The sequence below is a fragment of the Hipposideros armiger genome, unplaced genomic scaffold (assembly GCF_001890085.2).
Source record: "Hipposideros armiger isolate ML-2016 unplaced genomic scaffold, ASM189008v1 scaffold_120, whole genome shotgun sequence".
NCBI classification, from domain to species: Eukaryota; Metazoa; Chordata; class Mammalia; order Chiroptera; family Hipposideridae; genus Hipposideros; species Hipposideros armiger.
In genome coordinates, this window is record NW_017731470.1 from 868,934 (window position 1) to 892,245 (window position 23,312).

General features: G+C 37.7%; 1 protein-coding gene across 11 annotated transcripts in view; it reads right to left on the reverse strand.

Moving 5' to 3' along the window:
* MAP7 (microtubule associated protein 7) overlaps positions 1 to 23,312 on the reverse strand; it is a 173,444-nt gene that overhangs the window by 18,424 nt on the left and 131,708 nt on the right. For 5 of the 11 annotated variants that reach the window (XM_019648099.1, XM_019648107.1, XM_019648106.1 and 2 more), the window contains exons 4-10: positions 20,663 to 20,826; positions 19,727 to 19,844; positions 16,083 to 16,193; positions 10,752 to 10,865; positions 5,984 to 6,111; positions 1,398 to 1,513; positions 776 to 1,059 (exon numbers count right to left, since the gene is read on the reverse strand). In XM_019648099.1, coding sequence (XP_019503644.1) covers positions 776 to 1,059; positions 1,398 to 1,513; positions 5,984 to 6,111; positions 10,752 to 10,865; positions 16,083 to 16,193; positions 19,727 to 19,844; positions 20,663 to 20,826 — 1,035 coding nt within the window. Of the gene's footprint in view, positions 1 to 775; positions 1,060 to 1,397; positions 1,514 to 5,983; positions 6,136 to 10,751; positions 10,866 to 16,082; positions 16,194 to 19,726; positions 19,845 to 20,662; positions 20,827 to 23,312 lie in introns of all 11 variants that reach the window. The other 6 variants (XM_019648098.1, XM_019648096.1, XM_019648100.1 and 3 more) reach the window with 3 other exon arrangements.

Below are 23,312 nucleotides of genomic sequence, written 5' to 3' on the forward strand. Positions count from 1 at the left end.
CTCTTTCACTTATGTTCAACTTGAACCTAGGGACTTTCTCCCAATGACAAGAATATGACTGAAATTGTGACTTATGTGTGTATGGCTTCTGAGCCTAGGCATAAAAGGCATAAAAGATACTGTGGATTCCTCGTGATTCTCTCTCCCAGATCCCTCATTCCGGGGGAAGCCAGCAGAGCAAGCAGACAGACTGTAAGGAGATCAAGCAACCCTATGGAGAGGTTCACATGTCATGAAACCGAGGCTACCTGCCACAGCCATGTGTGCGTGAGCCATCTTCTACCAACCCAGCTAAGCTGCTCCCAAATTCCTGATAGAATGCATGATAGAATAACTGTTAGTGGGTGTTTAGGGCTGCAAAGTTTCAGCATAATTTGTAACACAGCAATGATAATACAAGTGATTCTCATGCAGGTGCTATGAATACCACATTTTGTGAAAATAATAAAAGGAATAAGAAACCATAATTGAATTAATATGCTTTAACTCCAACAATAGACTTCTAGATGTTTGATTCCACTTTCTTTACATGTCAGAAAACTATACTTAGGATAAGGTCCCAAAATTAGCCTCAGAGTTAAATTTCCAAGTCCCTTATAAGAGGGGGAGGAGGGAGAAACTACGTAAAAGAAGAGCAGAGATAAAAGGAGAGAGCAAGCTACCCACATTCTATTGGGTTGTCGGAAAAGTCATGATGCATTTTTGCAATGAAAAACAGAAAAAATACGTCATGTCTTTTCCGACAACCCAATATCACAAGCCAGTTGATTCTTACCAGGGGCATCTTCTGATTTGACAGGCGTCATCTCTTCAATTGTGGCTTCTTCTACCTTCACTAAAGGTACTCTGGCCTTTAGTGAGGGCTCATTGGCAACTTTCTGAGATTCCTTCTCAGAGTCTTTTCTCTCAGGTTCCACTCTGACTTCTCTTTTGACGGGGCGGATGTTGCCTGGGGAAGGGGGCCGGACTGGAGCAGAGGCAGCTTTGACTGATCTGAGAGGCAGGGAAGGTGTTGGTCTGGGTGTGCCAGGCAAATGAGGAAAAGACTTGGATGGGAGCCTGGGACACAAACAAACAACATAAAGAGAAGAGGACATGTCTAAATAGTCTTGCCAGAATCTTCCTTCCCTGAGGCCCCTATCATGTAATTGTCCCAGAATACCACTATGGAAAAGAAATGAAAGTATCTAGCCTTGTGCATTTGTCTTTTATGTGGCAAATGCAGAAATACTCACCTTAGTGACCCATTTCAGTTTTTTTCTTTTTTCCTTTAAGGAAAAATGTTATTCCCTAAGTCAAGGCCAAACTGTGTGGGGAGAACAACTTCCTTTCAGAGGACAGACGCTACCACTTCGCCAGCATGGAAGAACCAAGCCAGGCTTTTACATTTAACTTACCAAAGTCGGGAAGAGGCTGGTGATCTGGCTTTGGGAAGAGATGGAGACACAGCCCTTCGGATGCTGGATGTGAGGTGGAAGGGTATGTTTTCTCTCTCCCTCTCTCTTTTATAGCTCTAAGTTCAGAGAAACACAATAATTAGATTTCTCCATGCACTGGACAACCACATGGGACCCTCCTGGTAGATATACAGGATGGTAATTATGCCTCTGGCAGATCAGTCCCCAGAGAGGAAGGCCCAGGACTTTTCACAAGGGAGGCTGGGGTTAAGCAGCTTGGGGAGCTGTTTTCCTTTTACTCAAAACATTTTAATTTGGCTGAAGTCAGATCAAGGAGAGATCTGAATGGGAAAACAAGGAAGGGTGATTTGTGATGTGGAGATTTGGGGGATGAATTTCATCATCTGTATGTTAATAAGACAGATATCAGAGAATGAACCTACATAAAGGTATATAATCCTCAGATAATGTTCTTTTTTTTATAAAATGCCATTGAACCAATTTTCTTCTTTCCTAAAACTGACCTTCTTTAAATCACCTGAAAGGGGTTGTGGCAGCAGGGGAGAAGCAGTTTGGAAAAACACTGACTAGTTGAGATAACACCCTCCCAGGCAGGTAGATGTTTTTACCCTCTCAGTTTTTTTAATGTCCTTTAGGTCTTGCACCCAATCACCTATTTGAGAACCACACGTGTAAAGGTGCTCCTGCGTCTCATCATGACCTGAGTAAACAGCCAGGGGTCTGTACAATAATCTTTCTTGTTAACACTCTCCACAGGCTAAGGTGGAACACTAGCAGCAAGCTGCTCATGTCAATGGTCTGGATAACTTACCAGCAGGACAAAGACTTTAAGTTTATAATTAGAGTTAGGTTTAGAATACAAATAACCTCTTAAGAGAGACAACACAGACATACTCCAAGGCAGCGTTGTCCAATAGAACCTCTTGTGATGACAGAAATGTTCTAAATCTGTCATGTCTAATACAATAGCTACTAGCCACCATTTGGCTATTTGAATTTAGAGCAACATTAAATTAAAATTAAATAAAATCAAAAATTAAATGCAGTCTCACAAAATACATTTTAAGTGCTCAACAGTAGCCATTTGAACTTAGATCTAAATTAATTCAAATTGAAATAAACCAAATTAAAAAAATCATTTCATTTACAGTAACATCAAACAGAATAAAATGGGGCCAGCTGAGTGGCGCATTGGTTAGGAGTTGGCTTGGGACGCCAGCTTTGAGCAGCAGGGTCCGGGTTTAGATCCCACATCGCGGGCCAGTGACGCTGCACCCTCTACAGCTAAGATGGTGAACAACAGCTCAACCTGGACCTGGGCTGCCATGAGTCGCCCGCGATGGCGTAGGCTGCAGTGGGCTGCCATAAGCTACCGTGAGCTGCCAAGCTGCTGTCCAACGGCCAGTGAACGACTGCCTCACCTGGGAAGAGTGCAATGATAATACAAACATGGGCCAGTAAAGCGACGTCCTTCACAACCAGACTGAACAACAAAAGGACAGCAACTTGTCTGTTCCCCTTCCCTGATTCCCCAACACTGTTCCCCTCCCCTCATTCCCCAATAAAACCTTAAAAAAAAAAGAATAAAATGGTTAGGAATAAACTTAAGTAAAGAGGTAGAAGACTTGTACAGTGAAAACTAGAAGACATTGCTGGAAGAAATTAAAGAAGACATAAATAAATGGGAAGATACCCTGTGTTCATAGATTGGAAGACTTATTGTGAAGATGTCAATGCTACTCAAAGCAATATACAGATTCGATGCAATCCGTATCAAAATACATTATTTTTTGCAAAAATAGAAAAATCTAAAGTCCATATAGAATCTCAAGGGACCCTGAATAACCAAAACAATCTTGAAAAAGAACAATGTTGGAGATCTCACACTCCCTGATTTTAAAACATATTATAAAGCTACAGTAATCAAAACAGTGTAGTATATGCTAATAAATTTTATTAATTAAAAACAAACAAACAAAAAACAGTGTAAAGACAGATGTCTAGACTATAAGACCAATGGAATAAATAGAGAGCCCAGAAATAAACTTTTGTGAACATGGTCACAGGATCACTGACAAGGGTCATTGCCAAAACCACTCCATGGAGAAAAGACCGTCTTCAATAATGGTGTTGGGAAAAGTGGATATCCACATGCAAAATGTAGACAGACCCTTACCTTACACCATATATAAAAATTAACTCAGAATAAAGGCCAAAATGTAAGACTTGAAACTATAAAATTCCTAGAAGAAAACATAGAGGAAGCTTCATGATATTGAATTTGGTAATGAGTTCTCGGATATGACAAGAAGCAAAAGCAAAAATAAATAAGTGGGACTGCATTAAACTTAAAAACTCCCATTAACAAAGGACACAATCAATGGAGTAAGAAGGCAACCTGCAGAATGGGATAAAATAGTTGCAAATCATATATCTGATAAAGGATTAATAGTCAGAATATATAAACAACTCCTACATCTCAACAATAACAAAAATATAAAGATTAACATTTAAAAATGGGCAAAGGATTTGAGTAGATATGTCTCCAAAGATGATATACAAATGACCAACAAGCATATGAAAACATGCTCAACATCACTGATAATTAGAGAAATGTAAACCAAAAACCACAATGAGATGGCACGTCATACCCATCAGAATGGCTACTATAAAAGAAAAAACAAAATGATAAGTGTTGGCAAAGATATGGAAAAAGTGGAATCCTTGTGCACAGTTGGTGGGAATGTACTCGTAAGTAAAATGGTTCAGTCGTTATGGAAAACAGCATGACAGTTCCTCAAGAAATAAAAGAATATGATTATATAAAATCCAACAATCCCACTTGTGGGTATATATCCAAAAGAATTGAAGGCAACATCTGGAAGAGGTACCTGTTGTTTACCAGGTATAGTTTCAGTTTTGCAAGATGTAAAAAGTTTGAAGATTAGTTACAGAACATTGTAAATATACTTAACACTACTGAACTGTACACTTAAAAATGGTTAAGATGGTAAGTTTTGTTACGGTTTTTTTTTTTACTATTAAAAAATGTTTTCAATTAAATTTAATATTTGTTTGTCAGTTTCACTAGCCACTTTTCAAGTGCTCAATAGCCACATGTGGCTAGCTGCTCAACTTGACTCCAAAGTGCAACTCTAGGGTACACATGACTTGTGGAGTCATTTCCTGGCAGTAGGTATTTGTCTAAATATTTGGTTGTAAAGAGCTGAAAAGAAGGCCCATAGAATAAATACAGAAACAGGAAGGGATTAAAAAAAAAGTGAGAAAATAGTGGTTCTGGATCATGTGATGAAATCCCTCTCATCTAATCGGTTGGCCAAGGGTAAGCTCTCATCCTTCCCTCTTGGAGTGTTAATTTTTGTTTTTATCCAGAGCAAGGTATTTTTCCTTTGGTTAATGTTTTCCCCTCACCAAGAAATACCTAATGTTTGTCTAACGCTTCTCGGCTAAACTACTGCTTTTTGCCCATAGCTAGGACCAATGTGCTAATGAAAGAAAACTTCCTAGACTTATGACTCAATCATGAATTAAATGCGGATTCCCGAAAGGCTGAAAGGCTTGAAAGAAGACTGCTTGTAACCAAAGCCTTCAAATTCTCACAATCCTAGAATTATCCTCAAACATCCAAGCAAAATCTTTTTAGGTGTCCGTCAGCTTTATAAATCTGAATTGTTGTTGGACCGTAAGATTTTAAAGAAATTGTTCCAGTCTTGCATTAAATGGATCATGCTATTATCATGGGAGAGAGGCAATCAGATCTTCTGGTTGACTTTAAGCCCTTTAAGACGAAAGTACAATGTGTGAAAACCATAGAACAATGTCTACATCTTTGAACAGATACCAAATTACAGTTTAAAACAAAGAAGAAAGATGCCTGGAGACATACAAGTTTCCTCATTGCGTTTATAGCTTGGTGAAAATTAACATTAGCTCAGTCACTTTGGCAGTAATAACAAGTACAAATTATATTCTTTACTTACAAAATCTGAGTTTATAACATAGTCCAATAGCCTTTCAAGAATTACTCAGTGAATAACTAGTGTTGATAAAATACTTCGTCACTATATTTTAGGATGTGGGATTTGACGGGGATTAACTATGCAGATAAAAATTCTTTATGTTGCTTTTTAGTGAACCACATTTAGAGTTCATCCAACTCCTGGCTATGGTTGGAATAAAATGCAAAGGCAGCGGTCCAGGCCCACTTCCCCATCAAAGATTTTCTGCTTTCAGAATTAAAAGTATGCTGGCATTGCAGTTATTTGTATGGAGGCACCAGCAGGCAGAGTGGTTCAGTCACACACATGCTTGAACAATGAATAGTTTTCATTTTCAAATCGACAGTTTTAGGAGGAGTAAAATCCCCAAGTGGAGAGGAAGTATGGGGGACACTACCACCCAGACAACCAGATTCAGGCTGGTGGGAAAGCTGGGCTGGTGGGTGTCGCCGCCTCCCAGTCTCACATCCACACCACACCTTGGGATGGTGTCCACTCTGCCCAGAAATAGCACAGGTGGCCCGGTCGCCCCCAATGGCTACTCACCGCTGAGGCATGAACAGTCCTCCTTCGCGCAGAGCCCTCAGGTGGCGTGACAAAGAATTTTGGTCGCTCCATCGGATTTCTAGAGTGTGCAGCTTTGTAGGGCATGATGTTGATGGGGCTGCAAGATGCTGAACGAGGACAAATGGGGATAACTAGGGTGCAGGTGATTGTTTTACACACAAGAGTGCCAGAGGAGCAGTTGAAGGAAAGCCAAAAGCAGGTTCAGAAGAAGGAGCAGAGCAGAGATAGAGAGAAAAGTAGGGAGAAGGTATTATTACCTAAAGGTGTCCAGAACCATCATACTCAACTCTCCTCACAGTCCTATCAGTTTACAGTGTGTCCAAAAGGAAGGCATGTCCAAATGAAAAATGTGCAATATATAAGGTCTTTGGCTATTTAAATGCTGATTAAAGATACAGATGTAACCCTATAATTGAGAAGCAATGGCCTTGTATTCCTACAGACTGATGATGGCTCTGGTAAAATGCTACTACATCATGGTAGAGAATTTTTATATAAGGACTGCTTTAGAGTCAGGTTTTTCCTAATTAGCTTTAAGATGGAACAAAAGGTAGAAGATGGAACAAAAGATGGAACAAAAGGAAGCAAGCAAGCAGGCAGGCAACTATTTCAGGAGGAAAGTCCAACAGCCAGTGGAAAAAAAGCAACAGAATTTTTCAAATGTTAAACAGCCAAGTCTCACCAGGTGTTAAGACTTGTAACAAGGATAACTATAATAATTTCCAGAAAAAGAAATTTGTAAGTGTTTTATCTCTTCAAAGGCAAATCAAATGCATGCTCTGTGTTTCCTCCAAAGCCAAGGCATTTGATGGTTCAGAACAAGCAGCAGAATGCATAGGGACACAGGATGTCATCATTTAAAACCGTGAATAGAGCACACATATGTTAGAATAGCCAAAAATAAAGTTGCATCATGAATAGCTTTTACAGTTTTACTCAAGATGGAATACTGCTTTTGAAAAACTACCAAGTTTCTGACCATTCACCTTCAAAGAAACACTGTCATGAATCAAGTGGTTCAGAGCAACAGCAGGTTTAAAGACATTCACGTAACACTGCATAGGTATCTAAAGTGTGGGTACTAGGCCCCAAGTTTCATTTTCAGATCTCATCCAGAAATCATGTTTTCCAGCAAAAATAAGACAATTAAACATGACTACTGAGGTGAGTCATCTGTATTTGGGCCATGTTATAAAATGGTTTTACCCAACTCTAGCTATAGTAACAACCCTTTCAAGAGACCATTATGTCAGCTGAATATAATATTATTAATAAATTAAAAACTCAAAATTTCACAGGACACATTCGGGATCATCTTAATTTCAGAACTAGAGTGAAAAAATATCTGTTATTCTGGTTTAATCTGCATACAGAAAATTGATCAGCATCTTTATTCACATGCTCGCTTTCACTGAATGTCTGGCAGTTGCTTCTGGTTATCACTAACGGGTTGAGGGAGTGAATAGGCTGGAAACTGCATTCTCTTTCCCCATCATCTGAAAATGGACTCTGTATCTAGGATAAACTAAAACACGTTGTATTCACTCATTTCTCCTGAAAAGAATATGTGTGTCTTACTTGGGAGTTTCCATAAAGCTTTGATTTAGACCTTGATGATGAAGGAAGATTTCTATGTGTTGAGAAAAAGGAGGACCTTCCATCATTTGGCTTGCTGTGATCACAGGGGAAACAATTTGAAAACCTTTTCTCAAGTGCAAAGTAGTATTTGCATTTCCCAGACAAGGAAAGAGTTCATTAACACAAAACTCGGCCATTAACCTTGCTGGAGGCTCAAGAGACTCTAGACAACAGCCTGCTTGGAGGCCATGTGTCTGACGCTGAAAAAGGAATGAAATAAGACTTCTTTTTCCTCTAGTGGAAAATAGTAATTTCAAGGGGTATCTCTAGAACATATCCAAGACCATTCTGGACGTAAGCCAATTTCATCATGCCTCTGGTTCATTCTTTATTATGGGACTGAGGTCATATCAATCAAAGGATGAAAATATCTTAAACCTACCTAGTGTAGTCTATACAAAAAGCCTCAAATTTAATTGTTCAAGGAACACTGCCTGGCTAAACTAAACATTATAAATTCCTTCTAAAGATATTACACTTCCTGAGATTCATTGTTGTCCTGAACAGCAACTACTGAAAAACCTGAAACCTTTGAATCAATTATCCTAATAATCTTGCCCTTCTGAAGAAATAGTAAAAACAGTATAGAGTTGTTTTTTTTTCCCCCCAGAGTGTCCTCCATATCTCAAAGTAGTTTTATTAAACATGAAAATCCTTTTATGGAAATGGCTTTGAGAAAGTCTTCCACAATATCTGTATTTCATTCCATTCTCAGTAGCAAGTATGCATTAATTTAAATCATTCAAAATTCTCTATATGAAATAATGGATGCAGAGAAAAGATAATGCAGTTCAAGTGGTTGGAGTGTAACAAAGAATAAAAAAAATTACATAATAGAAGAATAATATTAATAACATTTATTGAGTACCTATATGTGCAGGCACTATTCTAAGCATTTTACATGTAATAATTTATTTAATGCTGAGCTCTAATAATCACATGAATTTTTAAAAATGGGTATAGAAAAGTTGACCCAAAGCAGTAGCCACAAATGAGAGGCATGGGACTATGATTTCAATTCTCAGCTGCCCTTTACTGCTTTTTCTGGGAGTCTGCAATCACCCAACAGCTTGGGGGTAAGGAGGGCTGTTTTAATCTGCTACTGTAACTCTAGCTCTGGACATAGGTAATCCTCTTGCCAATGGCAATTGGATCTAAGATTAACTCAAGGGACAACATTAAAGTGAGAAGAAAGAAAATCAACAAGTATATGGAAAAATAAGTGATGGAAAAAGTGTTTTTGACAAGACAAATGTAAGAGATGTTTACATATATCATTTCAAATGGAAAAAAGGTAAAAACCAACAGTTTTGGTTCATTAAACATAAGGTGTATCAATGCAGTAACAGTTAGCAATGATCTAAGGAAAGTATTAAAACAGGCAACTCAAGGAAAGTATATGTGTTGCCTCACACTGAAGTAAATTACAGAAATGTATCAATTTGTAAAGAGGAGAATGAAAAAGTTGCAAAGAAGAGCTAGTTAACAGATAAAAAGCCCCTGATTGAGCATAATAATGAAGAAAGGTGGCAAGACGGGAAGTTAGAATGAGTGAAAAATGAGGAAATGGTGTTGGAAAAGACTAGAGGAAGAATGAAAGAATTGACAAAAGTTAGCGATGACCAAAATAGCAAAGAAAGACAACTTTCTAGCTGTGAGGCTTTAGTATGAAAATATACAACGTGGAGATTCATAAGCATGATAGCCATATACTATTATTTAGATCCTATGAAATTGAGCTGAAAAGCAGTTTGAAAGGTTCATCAATTAGCTGGACATAAAGAAAAACTTCTGTGACTTCTATTAAAGTAAGCCACTCACAGGCATAAAAAAAAAAAGCTGTACTTTTTTTCCTCCAGAAAAATCTCAGATGCAACATGACAGTTGACAAGAGTTACTTTACAGAAGACACAGAACGGTGTGGTCCAGCTAGTTGAATGCACAGCTGTAGACACAACATCACGCAGAGTGCCGAGGATGGAAGCGAAGCACATTTAAGATCCAGTCCACTGGTAGAAATTTCTAAGCGGCATTGGTGTAAGTCGCTTTTTGTCACTGCACTTGGTTTCCACAGGCAGGGTGTGGAAATGCCTGCACTTGCTTTCTTGACTGCCTTCCAGGGGTACTGTAAGAATTAGTGTTGATATTAGCTCATTGGGCACCATAGATGAAAGACATCATAAAACCACCAGGGATTATTATTTGTAAAGAGGGCTAATGAGCATGAAGAGGCTTGCAGGGGCAAAGTGTTTTTTTAAAGGGATCTTTACGAAGAGGTTATGCAATTTCCTAAATGTCAAATGAGGACTGGCAGACCGGTTATACAGAATAGCAGTTGTGCCCAAAGGTATCTGGGAATATCCAAATCAACTCACCATGAGACTGACGTTGCCAAGAGCCTAATATGTATCTTTCTTTCCAGCTAGACTAGGCTCTACACTAACTTCTCATTAAACCAACTGGCTCATTCAGGCACATTTTGCACTTCAAGAAAGTAGAGGAGTTGTAACTAATGATAATAACCAGTATTTGGCATATTTTACATAGTGTCCAAGTATATAACAAATAGGAACACCATAATTAGCCTTCTCTACACATCTTAGAGTTTTGGAAGGGTACTCTTCCTAGATTACACATAAAAGGGAGGGTAAGTAGCCAACCTACACCCATGTTATGAAAGTCTATGCTTAAATCGGCTCATGCTTTGATTTTATCTCCAATTCCACGTATTAGTGTATTAAATTATTTCTACCTCTGGTCATCTGCTAAGATGCAGGGGCAGAAAGAAAGGCAGGGACAGGATAGGTTTTCCCGGTAATATCATGAACAGGCAGAAGCATTTGAAGCCTCTGATCACAGGGAGGGGCATCCTTTTGTCTGCCTGGCATCTGGTGTCCAGATAAGATGCTAAGACAGATGCTCAGAGAGAACAAAGCGAGGGGCATGAAACCAACACCAGCAGACACATTTCCAAAGCCATTCCACCCGGAGAAGAGAGAAGCACACACTGGGAAAAACAGAGATGTGGTTAGATGAATACGGGAGGCTCAGATATGCTTCAACAGGAGGACTTTACCTCGCCAGGAACGCTGCACCTTGACACATTTACCTGTTTCTCCAGACAAGGCTGCTGTGCTTTTACTTCTGGCCAGGAACGAATGTGTGGGCGTCAGCAGTCTGTTAACAATGCTGCTCTCCCATGGGCTGAGCTGCAGGCGGCGAGCTAAACGTCACCACATAAGCAAGATGTTAGCAATCATTCTTTCCAGGGGCGAGAGGGCGCAGTGTATCACACCTATCGCTTCCATATGCCGGGCCTTCGGGAGAGACCAGGTTCTCCAGGGAGGACAGCTGGTGAAGACGCGGGGCAACAGGAACTCTGCCCAAAGGAGCAGCTACTCTGGAGTGTTGCCTTTCTTCAAATGTTAAGTTTGTGGCAGGCTCTATACTAGTTTTATGGACGCAGGTTTTGCTAACCACCCTCCTTCAGTTGTCAACAGGTCACAATACAGAAATGTGATTTCAACCACAGGTTTGGCATGTATCGCTGACTCCACTCACTTGTGCTTATCTGCCCTCCTCAGGATGGGCAGCAGACTGAAGGCACACGCCTCAGCCAGAGAGCTTCCTGAGTAATAATCAACTCTAGCAGAGGCTATGGCAGCTTAATGCAAGACTAGATTTATATATAAACAAAGACAGAAAGAGTCTCCATTACATTTTGCTAGTCTTGATGAATTGCTACTGGGGCAATTGGGGGCAATTAGATATAATAAAAGAGGACTCTTGAAAAGTTCTGTATAAAATTTCCTTTTGACTTGTCCATTCAGCTAGCCAGGTTTTTTTCAGGTCCCTGTTTGGCAACAACATAGAAATTTTGGTGGAGGGTAAAGGTAAAACTGAAGAAACATAAAACTAAACAGAAAAGCCAAACAATCCAGTATAAACGTAATATTGGAGATTACTAGTGAATGTGTGAAGAATTTGGAAAATAAATTTAACATAATGCAATAGAGTAAGGTCCCACATTATATTTGGGTTTGGCAAGTCCGTTGTTAGGAAATGCATGCCAATTATAAATTACTTCCCGTATATGGTTAGCTTCTGGTGATGGCCCATGAAAATATAGGAGATACTTTCCAAAAATACCAGAAGAGACGCTTACAAAATCCTACAGATACCACTAGTGTAAAGTGATCATGTATCTCCATTGTAGAACACACTTTCAAGTCACTTATAGAAGTCTTTAAAACTGTCTAATCCTGACAAGACCACTCTGATCTGCACCACAAAAGCAGCTGCAAATCCCTTTTCCTCTGACGCAATTGTTCTCATAACACTTTCTCATATCGTATTTTTAAATGACATTTAAATTCTAGGAAATTAGTTTTAGTTAATAGAAGCCATCTCATTTTAAATGTTGTTATAGAAAATACTTGCTCCTACTTGGAAGAGGTACCAACCTCCAATAAGAACCTTAATTATCTGACTTTATTTTCCAAGAGTGGCTATTCTGATCAAGGCTCTGGTGAATTTAAGAGTTAGTGAATTGTTCATTAGACTTTCTGTTTATTAGGAGTGCTGTCATGGTTACATTAAATCTTATCTGATAGTACATTAATAAAAAAAGATGTTATAAAAACAAATGTAATAATTACACAGGTAGTTGGGCGTTCAGTGGGAAAAGTGCTCCTTATGAACTATATACAGTACGGTAGTGTGTGTGCATGTGTGTACTAGCAACGAAACATAATGTAACCTAAATCAGATTACATTCACAGAATAAGACCAATGAGGAAAACTGATTAGATTAAATGAAAATCTTCAATAGAGCTATATTTTTAGTAGATGAGAAAGGGAAGAAGAGATGGATGTTTCCTTCTTAGATAAATTCTGTGGGGTGACGGGCTTAGAGCTGCAGAGACGGTTTATCATTGAAAAGACGTGTCTTTTCCTCATCCCCTTGATTAAGAAGTTCAATTACTTTATTTCTGTGGATCTTCAAGGCATCAACCAAAGAATTTGCCTCAAATGAAGATCATTAAAAATGCTCTTTGATGTATGTTTAAAGCAAATCCAAAGACATTTGTTTTACAGCTCCAAGACGGAAAGATTTTGCTAAGAGAAACACGTTTCCACGTCTACCACATTCATAACTAGCCCTAAGCAGGAGAGAGACAGGTCTCTCCCATTAGATAGCTTTTCAGTAAAGGTTAGGACAGGAGTGCTAGTTGATTGTTTCCTGTTTTTATTTTCCACCTAGAGGAGCCAGATTTTAAGATGATAAGCTCCTGAAGGAAGAGATATTAATTATAATGAAATAGCTCTAAAGTACTGATCCTATCTAAGCACTTAAAAATGGGATATTGACAATTGCCATAATAGACCATCTGGACCACGGGAGGCAAACGGACATGACAGATATTTGCATTGCCACACTCCTCCACGAGCAGGGAACCACTATTCAGTTCCAGGTGACAAGTGCCATGCAGAAACCAGGCAAGTGTTGCCAGGTCCTGATTTTTCGTTCGAAGTAGAAAACCTAAATCTTCCATTTTTAAAATGATGGCAATTAATTCAAATTAAAACAAGAACAAAAACTCCTGCTCAGGTCAAACAGAACATGCCTGTGGGCAGAATTCAGTTTGAGGTCTACCACACCTTGCCCCCGTCCTAGATTCTAGGAAAAAATGTATGGGCTAATATTAAGCAAAGCATAGGCAACTTCATTCTTCCTTTTTTCAAACTCCTTATTCTTTGTCCTTGAGAAAAAAGCTGGTTCAGCAGGTAGCTTAATAAAAAATACACATTTTTAATGCAAAAATTTCTAACGGCAATGTTCTCTCTATTGCAACAATGATAGACAACTTTGGTAATCAGGGGTTTCCTTTTAACGCAGGTGATTTTACCAGTCTAGGTGACACTATATTCAGGTGTGATAATCAAAATATTTAAAAACTGGTAGAGCATAGGCACAGAGCCAGTGCATACTAGTCATTAGCTCTGGAGGGCTTGGGGAAGCACAGCTTGGGGAAGTAGATATTTATCAACTGGTATGAAAATATTTCAGTATTTTCTGATAACCAATAGAGCATTTCAGAGAAACGTCAACCTTGATAGTATCAGAGCCTCATTTATTATTAGTTGTAAGGCTTGTGGTATGGGACTGAAAAAGCTCAAACAATCTAACAATGGAGTAATACCCTCTAAGAGATTTGTCAGCAAATGCCTCTAATTTAATAACTCGATAACAATGTTTTCTAATTTGACAAAAGCATAACCAACTTTAAAAAAACAGGAGAAAAGAAATTACTTAAATTTCTAAAATAGAGACGTACAAATTCAGAACTTTTATTCTCATTAGAAGGCTTAGCGCTCTCAATGTCTTCCTGAGGGCTTTTTGCTTAACTTCAAAAAATTTGCTTCTTGGACAGTATGGGAGCCCCCGGATGAACTGAATCTTCCTTCCAGGTCAACCTTGCCTGTAAGATCCAGGAGCTGCCTCACAGTTCTTTTGAAGTGGAACTCCCAAATTTAGTGCTCTCCCTCCTCTCCTATTAGTCCAGCTTAGTGTTCAATTTTACAGGTCTGGACCATGATTCAAGGAGCAGTTTCTTGACCCCAGCTATGAATTGGTTATTGAACTTCCCTAACCTCACCCAAAGGAAAAATGCGCGGAGTCAGAATTGATCCAAGGAAGGACATCCAGGAAGGTAAAGCCTGAAGATGCAGTGTAGCAACAGCATGGGTTAGGAACTGCTGGTCTTTGTTCTAGTCCCTCTTCTCCAACAGTCAGCCTGTAGGATATCAAGTCAGGCCCTTCACCTCTTAGAGACGCTCCCTCCAACTAGAGTAGATGAGCCATCCAACAAAATTTTTCCAGTTCTAAATCCTGTTTAAGACTATCCAATCAGATACTATCCTGCAGAATCTATAAAACATTATTTCTAGTTGACACCACATCGTCATTCCACAGAAGCATGGACAGGATATTATCTGGTTTATTGCCCGTTTCCCCACTTCCAACCTTACAGAGTTTCAGCTGTGGGACTTTAGGAGGCACTAAGCAAAGCTTAATTTAACTCAAAAGTACTATAAAATCCCAATTGTAGTTTGCCTTAGATCCAGGTTCACAAAAGTATGAAATGAAAGTGCTGAGTAAGTGACCCATTCCAAAAATGAATAGATAAGTGTAAGAATAGCATTCACATGTTATACTTTATGTTATATTAGCGGAATGGGTTTGAAAAGAAAGGTTACTTATGAAAGGAATTTTAATTCATAATACTTTTCACTAACATACAAAAGGCCCCTAATTTGACTACATGTCTAATAGTGATTTAGGCAAATTAGGTTTAAAAAAAAAGGAATGGCTTAGGTTAAAAGGCAAGGATAGGAAGTTGTTCACACATTTACTGCTTTAAGAGGTTAGTTATAAAACAGCATGAACATATATAATATCGTACATTGCAATGACACTGTAACTTTTATACAATATAAAATATACAAATACACATACACACATAGAGACATGCACACATTACATTCTTTTTCAAGTCTATAAACACTGAGCCTTTCCCAATCAGTTTCTTAATAAAGCACTTAAAGTAACCACAACTTGTTACTTTTCAAGAGTATATATTTTTATATTGCACAATTCTTTTTTTTAATTTAAAATCATTTTAGTATGTAAAACAAGTAGCTTATCTTAAAAGCTTGGTTTTTCCTACCATGATATATAAATATGTAAAATAAAGTTCATTTTATCAACATTCATGTACTGTAAATCCATGGATGAATAAAAATCAAAATTTAAATAAAATGTTAATTGAAGGACTGAGTCTTAAAAGTTTTAGGAGGCTTAAACTGATGACATTCTTGAAGTTAGGTCAAAGCCCTTAAGAGGAAATGAATAAAAAACCAAAAAACCAAATACACATACACACAAGTAATGCAATAAGAAAGGCTTGGTTAAATGAGAAATAAATTTGCGAAATGAAATGTACCAACATGAATCAATTAAAAAGTATTATTATTATTATTTTTTAGAAAGTCAAAGCCTGGATTCCCAAAGTACAGATGAAAAAGTCAAAGACAATATGATTGAAGTAAAATAAATGTTCATAACAGATCATTTGCATGTTGGTGGATAAGTGGGTGATTTCTGGAGCTGTAAACTCATTTACTAAAGAGTTGAGAGGAGCACCGCTTTCATCACTGCTAAATGCAACCATTCAGCCAAGATCTAAAATGAGAAATGTTCTTGTCGCAAGGAAAATGCTGCTCAGCCGTTTATTGCTTTTTTACTCTGAAGTGTTTTTCTTCCTATTTAAGAAACGTAGGGAAAGCAACTTCAGATGCTTATTGTTATCTGTAAACATCCAGGAAAAAAAAGCATTAAGTAAATAAAAGAACACTTTTGTTTTCCTTTTGACTGTACCTCTATCTGGAGAATTTAGTAAAGTTGCAGATGAAGAGGAGAGCCGCTTGCTAATGACGGGATCAACATGTTTCGAAAGATTCATGGTGGAAACTGACCGCCTGTCTGGATCTAAAACAAATGGAGATAATGCTAATTGACAGCCAGCATGCAGGATTGCAATTTCCTAGTTCGCTGATGGAAGGAAAAACTAGGATTGGATGCTTTCAGCTCTATGACTAGATCTTTCATAACAGCACAGTTTTCTAAGCGGGCACTTTAAAGGTAACTTAAAGGATAGAAATAAAATCCATTTTTCTTATAGGATAAAACAAATATTCAGCTCACCAGTTTGTCATCCAGGGACATGCAAGCATATTGTTATAATACAACAAATGAACGAAGGCCAGTGGAGGGCAACTAAAATAATGGAGGCAGATGGTGAAGGAGAGAGAGGACCATAAAGGTGAGTGCCTTTATTATTTCCCAAAGTAGGGACAATGGGGTGGTACTAGTGCTGGTGAAACAGAATGCAAACACTAGAAGAACACCAGGTTCTTGGCGTTTGCAGATACCTTTGCCGGTAGAGTCATTTTACCCAGCGCATTTAAAGTTCATTATAGAAAAATAGATTCACAGGAAAGGCAAAAAAAGAAACACTCTAGGTGTGGAAAGGATGGCCACTACAGCATTTCTTTTTTAGAGGTCTACAGATCACCACACCGCTGTGCCTATACCATGAATTTAGTGTGGTTTATAAGTGTAGTAACAGCCTATAAACTTGCCCAACAATACTGACAGCAATATTTTTAAAAAATCAGAATTCTTTCTCTTTAAATTTATTAACAATATTGTTCATCCTGCAGTCGAGTAATTTTAGAGCAATTCTTAAAGTTCAAGTCAGGAGAGAAATAGCAGCCATTTAACATTTAAAAGACAAATCAACTCTGCTAGTTTGCTGCCTGTACAATAGAAGTTGTAACAATACTCATTAGCATAAATCATGTTCCCTGAATACAACTGCATAAAAGTAAAAAAATAAACCTCATTATGTTTATCTAGGAGGCAGGTAGATATTCTGACCTATAATAGCCAAAGTTAAAAGGGTTTTGCTGTATTTTGTTTTATTTTCTATTGCTCACTTCTTTTAAAAACCACCAAAATGTTCCTTGTGGAAGAGGCCTTCAAAACCCAGTTCCCATTGGTCTGACTAACCTTGGTAGGTAAAAATATTGTAATAATCTTTCTCCCACAGAATAACCATTTTGGGCCATTATTTACAGTATACAGGGATAAGCAAATCCTCCACCAACATCAGATGTTCCGATCTTCTACTGAAAATCATTTTAGGGTTGAAGTAATTATTAAAAAACAAACAAACAAAAAAAACCCCATCATTTCTGTGACTCAAATTTATACTTAACTAATGGGTCCTCAGGCCAATCCTAACATAAGAAAAGATTTAAGGTAAAATATCAAATGTAATATCTTGATGAAATGTGAGATTCAAGGGCATACAGAAGGATAATGAAAATCATTTCCAAGTGATTTTACAGCAATAAGTTTTCTGATATTGCTTTATATGTTAAGCTGTAGTTGGGGGGAAATTGTATCTACATGCATTCCTATCCTGCATGGTTAAAATTATGGAGGTATAACATGTATTTATTGTATTACTGAATATATGACAATTTTTAACAATTTATTTTCTCACTGAACAAAACAAAGTCACAAAAAGATTTATGAAGAATTGGTTTAAAAAGTATTCAGTTTTACAAATCAGTGCTAGTTGATGTGTGAGCAGTCCAAGTCAGTGATTTAATCTGGATAAAATGTAATTTCTAGGGTCTGTTTGTTGGTGAGCACATACTGACTGAGTGGCCATCATGAGTCAGGCATTGTTGTATAGCAAGGTATTCAAAATGAGTAAGACCTGATTGCTGCTCTCAAATCACAGCAGATCATTTTGACCTTTGTGAATTCTGGCAAGTTCCCATGATTTCCAAACTTCTCTGTTCTAGAATAGCAGCAATTTTCTCTAATTCATAGCCCTTACAAACATGGATTTTATCCAAAAGCTTACAAATACAACACTAGTTTCTCCTGGTGGAAGAAAGAATTAAAGCTAGGTAATTTTATTTCTCCTGAAAAATATTTGAAAATCTGTAACAGAATAAACTTCTGCCATATTATGTGTAAAACATGAAGGCAAGTAAAAGAAAAATCAGTACGGTTATAAAAATATACATCATGACAGCTTTTCTGTGTGACAAATGTATGTAAAACTATCCCTAGAATGAAATATTATACATAAATGAGCCTTATGATCACAGATTTAATATGTATGTGCCCCAACAAATACCACTGGTCGTGAAGAACCAACAAAAATAGTGCTTTCAATTTTGGTTTACTGTCATAGGAAAGTAAGTTGTGGTAACATGATTGTAGATATTTTTAAATGAAGGGGTTATAGAAGACACACTGTATTTTAGAAATGAAAGAGAAGGGAGCAAACAAATAAAAATCCATATTTAGATTAAAACAAAAGTGGCAACAGCAGTATTGAGTGGGGGTAGGGAGGGGAACAAGCTGGATGTACTTTGATCCCTGATAATTTATTAGCTAGAACATTTTTTAAAAAATCCTTAAGTGATCATTTAAGGAGAAAATAAACACATCACATATAATTATTTCAACACCTTTAAGTCACCTGAGTTATATTATCACACTTAAAAAACACTGTGCTATATCCCAGATCTAGGTCTATGCAACAGGATATTAAGCAAGCATTATGACTAAGGTGGTGATGGTTCAGCTATTGATGAACTCTGGCCCTAGATCTGAGGGGTTAGCTACAGGTCAGGCAATCAGCAATGACAGGGAGGTCTGTACCCGATTTTCTAGCACCACCAAAAGTTGTGAAGTGGTGGTCCAGGCCTGCTAAATTGAGAAAGGTGAATGATGACTCAACAAAACCACCTGGGGACAGAATGTAAGACAATGATTTTTCAAAGTAAAGTAAAAAAAAAAAATAGTTATTAGACTGACATAAATGAAAAAGAACTGATAGGCTATAAAAAATTCAAGGTGTGTTGAATTTACAGTACAAAAATAAAGCCTTTCACTAATTCCAAGTTTTAGTATTTTATGTCCATTTAAGAACAAAGGAACAGCTTAGACATCTATGGCTAGCTTCAGAAACCTGTACTTTGTCTTACCAAGAATAGCGTTGCTTTTAGTTTAGAGTTGGAATACATAAACTCATAGTATTGATTTTGATCAGTCAATATTACCATGATTCTTCTAGAGTAAAAGACAAAACAGGTTCACCTATTCTATAATCCTGAAACCCTATACCAATTAATTAAAAGAATGTAGAGTTGAAACTAGCATGTATATTTGGAAACATTGCATAGATTTCTCTCTCTTCAATAAATTTTGTAACAAATGAGAAAAGCAGCCTGTGTCAAGGTAAAGGACCTAACTTTTATTTACTTCCATCACCCTCTTATCCTCAAACAACAGACACATCATTTAATTGTAGTTTAATTATTTCAGCACGATTTTTGTTTTGCAAACACAGACTCAGAAGAAAGAAGCAACTGCACTTTTACTGTCCAGGAAAAAAAACACAGCGATTTGGAAAGTGGTCACTGTCTGTTTACCTGCACTGTGGATACTGGGGCTCCCGTGGAGGGTGCCTCCCCAAGACCATCGGTTATGCTTCTGCTTTGGCTTCTGGCTCCTTTCCATTGTACGCCGTACAACAGCTTCATGGCGTTCCTTAAATGGAATTGAGAAGCTGATGATTACATTAAACCTGATTGTTGAGGGCTCTGTAACTTAAGGAAGAGTGGAGTGAGAGGTAGTACTTAATGAGAGCTCAGTACTCCTCATCTGTTTCCTATCTTCAACACCTTATTTGAAGATAAGAATATATCAACCTCGGAGGGTTATTGAAATCATTAGGTCCCAGCTGATAAATCCCTTAATATACAGTAGGTGCCTAAGAAATGACCCTTGTTATTACTACTGGGAATGTGATGCTTTTATCAACTCACATAAACATGGCGGTGCAGGTCTTCGCTTACATCAATGCTAACCACAGGTGGTACCATACCCAAGAAATGGAATTTATAATAATCTGAGGATGTGGGTAATCCTGACCCCACAATTTACTGAGTTGTATGACCTTGTATATATGACCATTTTGAGTCTAAATTTCCATTTTTGCCAAGATTCAAGGGTTGAATGAGGCTTAAATGAGACAATCTATGTGAAAATGTTTGTTGATGGTAAAGACCTGCAGAAATCCACTTACTCACAGTGGTCTTGATACTTCAGTACAGATTAACTGAACATAAATCAGTCAGAGGACTAGACCTGAGAAATGGGCTTTTAAAGTTTCTGTGGCAACAATAATAACCATCACACCATTCATTCTCTACCTGACTTCCTGGACACGGTGACCACCTATAAAGCTGCTTACTCAGAAACAATTTTGCCATGCAGCTCAGCATCTCAACGGCAAGTTTCACAGTCAGTTCGTTGCATTTCTGAAATAGATGAGCCCTCCATGTGTTCCCAAAGCGGCAGCTTACTTTGTCCTCCTCTAGTCTCTGCCTTCGCTTTTCCTCCACAGCAGCCCTCCTCCGTTCTTCCTTCAGCCTCTGCTCTTCTAATTTCTTCTTCCGCTCTTCCAGGTGCTTCTCGTAGTGCTGTCTGGCTCGCTCTTCTTTTTCTAACCAGATTATTTCTCTTGCAGCTTTAGGAAGAAAAATGAGGCAAATCAAATATAGGCAGGTTCAAAATCTGAACCGTTAGGACTGTATAAGTGTCCCACACTGAACAAATATGGATTCTCCGGTTTTGTATTAACCAAGCCTGGCCTTTGCTTTCTTCAAATTTTCAGGAAAAAAGTCTACTGTTAATATTTAGCATAATTTAATATGCTAACAATGAGGTTGAAGAAGATGCACTGAATTCTACTCCTTGGGAACCCCTACAGTCCTCTAATTGGATATATTATTACTATAGAATAATGCATTCATCACATGCCCTGCTCTCAATTCTGATATCGACAGGATGCTCTCAAAACCAATAGGACCATCTGTGTCTCTTTTTAAAAAATTGTAGTACCTACCCTCCAGACTGAAAGTCTGTGGCTGCATTTGTTTCAGTGTAGCACTGGTTCTCTGAAAGCATTTAAAGGATTCGGGAGAAAATCCCAAAGATTGATAGTTGATGAAAGATACTAAATGCCTCATAGGCATATCACACCAAGTCAGCCAAGCAATGTGAGGGACCCAATATGCAGCTGATCTTATGTCTGAAGAGTTCATAATCCAGTTAGATAAGACTTCATATCACAAGCCAAATGAAAATACACCAATTCAAAAAACTGTGTTCCGTAATGAACATATACACACGTTCCTTTCTCATTTTAGGGGAAAATATACCCCCACAAAACATGGTTTTAATATGATGCTTCCTTGGGTTGTGTTAACTACACTCATCTTTAATATGAGTTATTAATACTGTAGGCAAAAGTGTCCAAACAAAGTTTATAGCATAAACCTTGAGGACACTACGTGGCATATGTTAAAATGTTTTTAATGAAAAAAGAAAAATTCAGGACATTTCCGTTCCTCTGAATGTTTAATATTAAATATTCTGCATTTTTGCTACCATTAAACCTTTCCAAGGCTATTCATTTGAGGAGACAAATCTACGGAAAAGGATCCAAATTGACTTTACTTTTGTGGGAGGGAAAAACAAGGGCAAATTCAAGATGAGTTTGTCTTCTGAGATCACTCAGGATGCTCTGATGTTGTCATACTGTCCTCTGTAGATATCACACCAATTTATACTCTCACCAACAATACATGAAGGTCACAGGCAAAAAAAAAAAAAAAGAAAGAAAGAAACAGGTCTGTACCCTAAAACCTGTGGACATGCAAAATGATACATCTATTTCTTAACACTTAGCTTTCAAACTACATAGTCTTTGACTTTTATACCCCATTTGGAGGAAAATTTCAGATTCTTGGAGGACATTTATGAATGTAATATATTCCTTTCCTGTAAGACATCCAGAAGCTAATATGATCAAATAAGAGAAAAAGAATATTTATAAACTATTAAGAAAATATTTTTAAAAACTAGTAAGGTAAAATTTATAAAATAAGAGTTAATCGATTCACAGATTAATTTTCCTTAAAATAATGTTTTTCATCAAACGACTTTCTAAATCCTGAATATTTATGGCTATTTCCTCATTAAATCCAAATTACCCTGATTTCTAAAGTCTTACCTAAACTTGGTCTTAATATCCTTACGTGGCCTTATTCTGCATTCCTCCCCAGGATAGCCTTTTCATTGTTGCAATAGATCTGTCTCCTTACCACACCTTCCAAATAAACCATATTTCCCTCCATCTTTGCTACTGTTGTTGCAAGTTACTGAACCCCTCTATGCCTCACTTCCGTTAGGGTGAATTGTGGATAAATATAGGACCTTCCTCATAGGTTTACTGTGAGGATTAAAAGAATAATTTCACTTAACATGGGTAGAACAGCTCTCTGTACTTAGTAAACTTTTAATAAATATTAGTTACGTCTGCCATCGTTGTCATAGTCATCATCATGATTTCAATTCTGAACATTAAAGGTAGCTCTCAGGGTTGTGTCACAAATCTCAACTGGGCTAGGCATTATTACGATTATAATTACTTTTACCCCAAATAATCGTGTAAAGGAAGAACATATCTTTTTCTGTCAAACTCTTACTGAGAGCCACTTCTATTTTCTACCAGGGAGTAAAGATCCTATTGCAGAGCCTTCTTTAAACAACTGTCTTTTTAAAACCGTCATACAGAGACTAGGCAAACGATGGTGAAATAAGCAAACAAGACTTTCGTATTATTGCAGAGTATGCTGGTGAGTGCTAGGATTATTACCAAGTGTAGTTCGTGCAACCTTTTAAATTGAAGGATAAAACATAAGATATTTCAATATTTTAATAAGAATTAAAAGATAATTTAGTCTAAGAGGTTTAGTTATTTAAAATATCACCAAAAGATGACAGATAACGTGGGCCGGCCGAGTGGCGCGATGGTTAAGAACTCGCTTGGGATGCCAGAGGGCCCCGGTTCGGATCCCACATATGAGGGCCAGTAACACTGCCCTCCACAGCTAAGATGCTGAACAACAGCTCAACCTGGAGCTGGGCTGCCCGTGAGTCGCCGGCGAC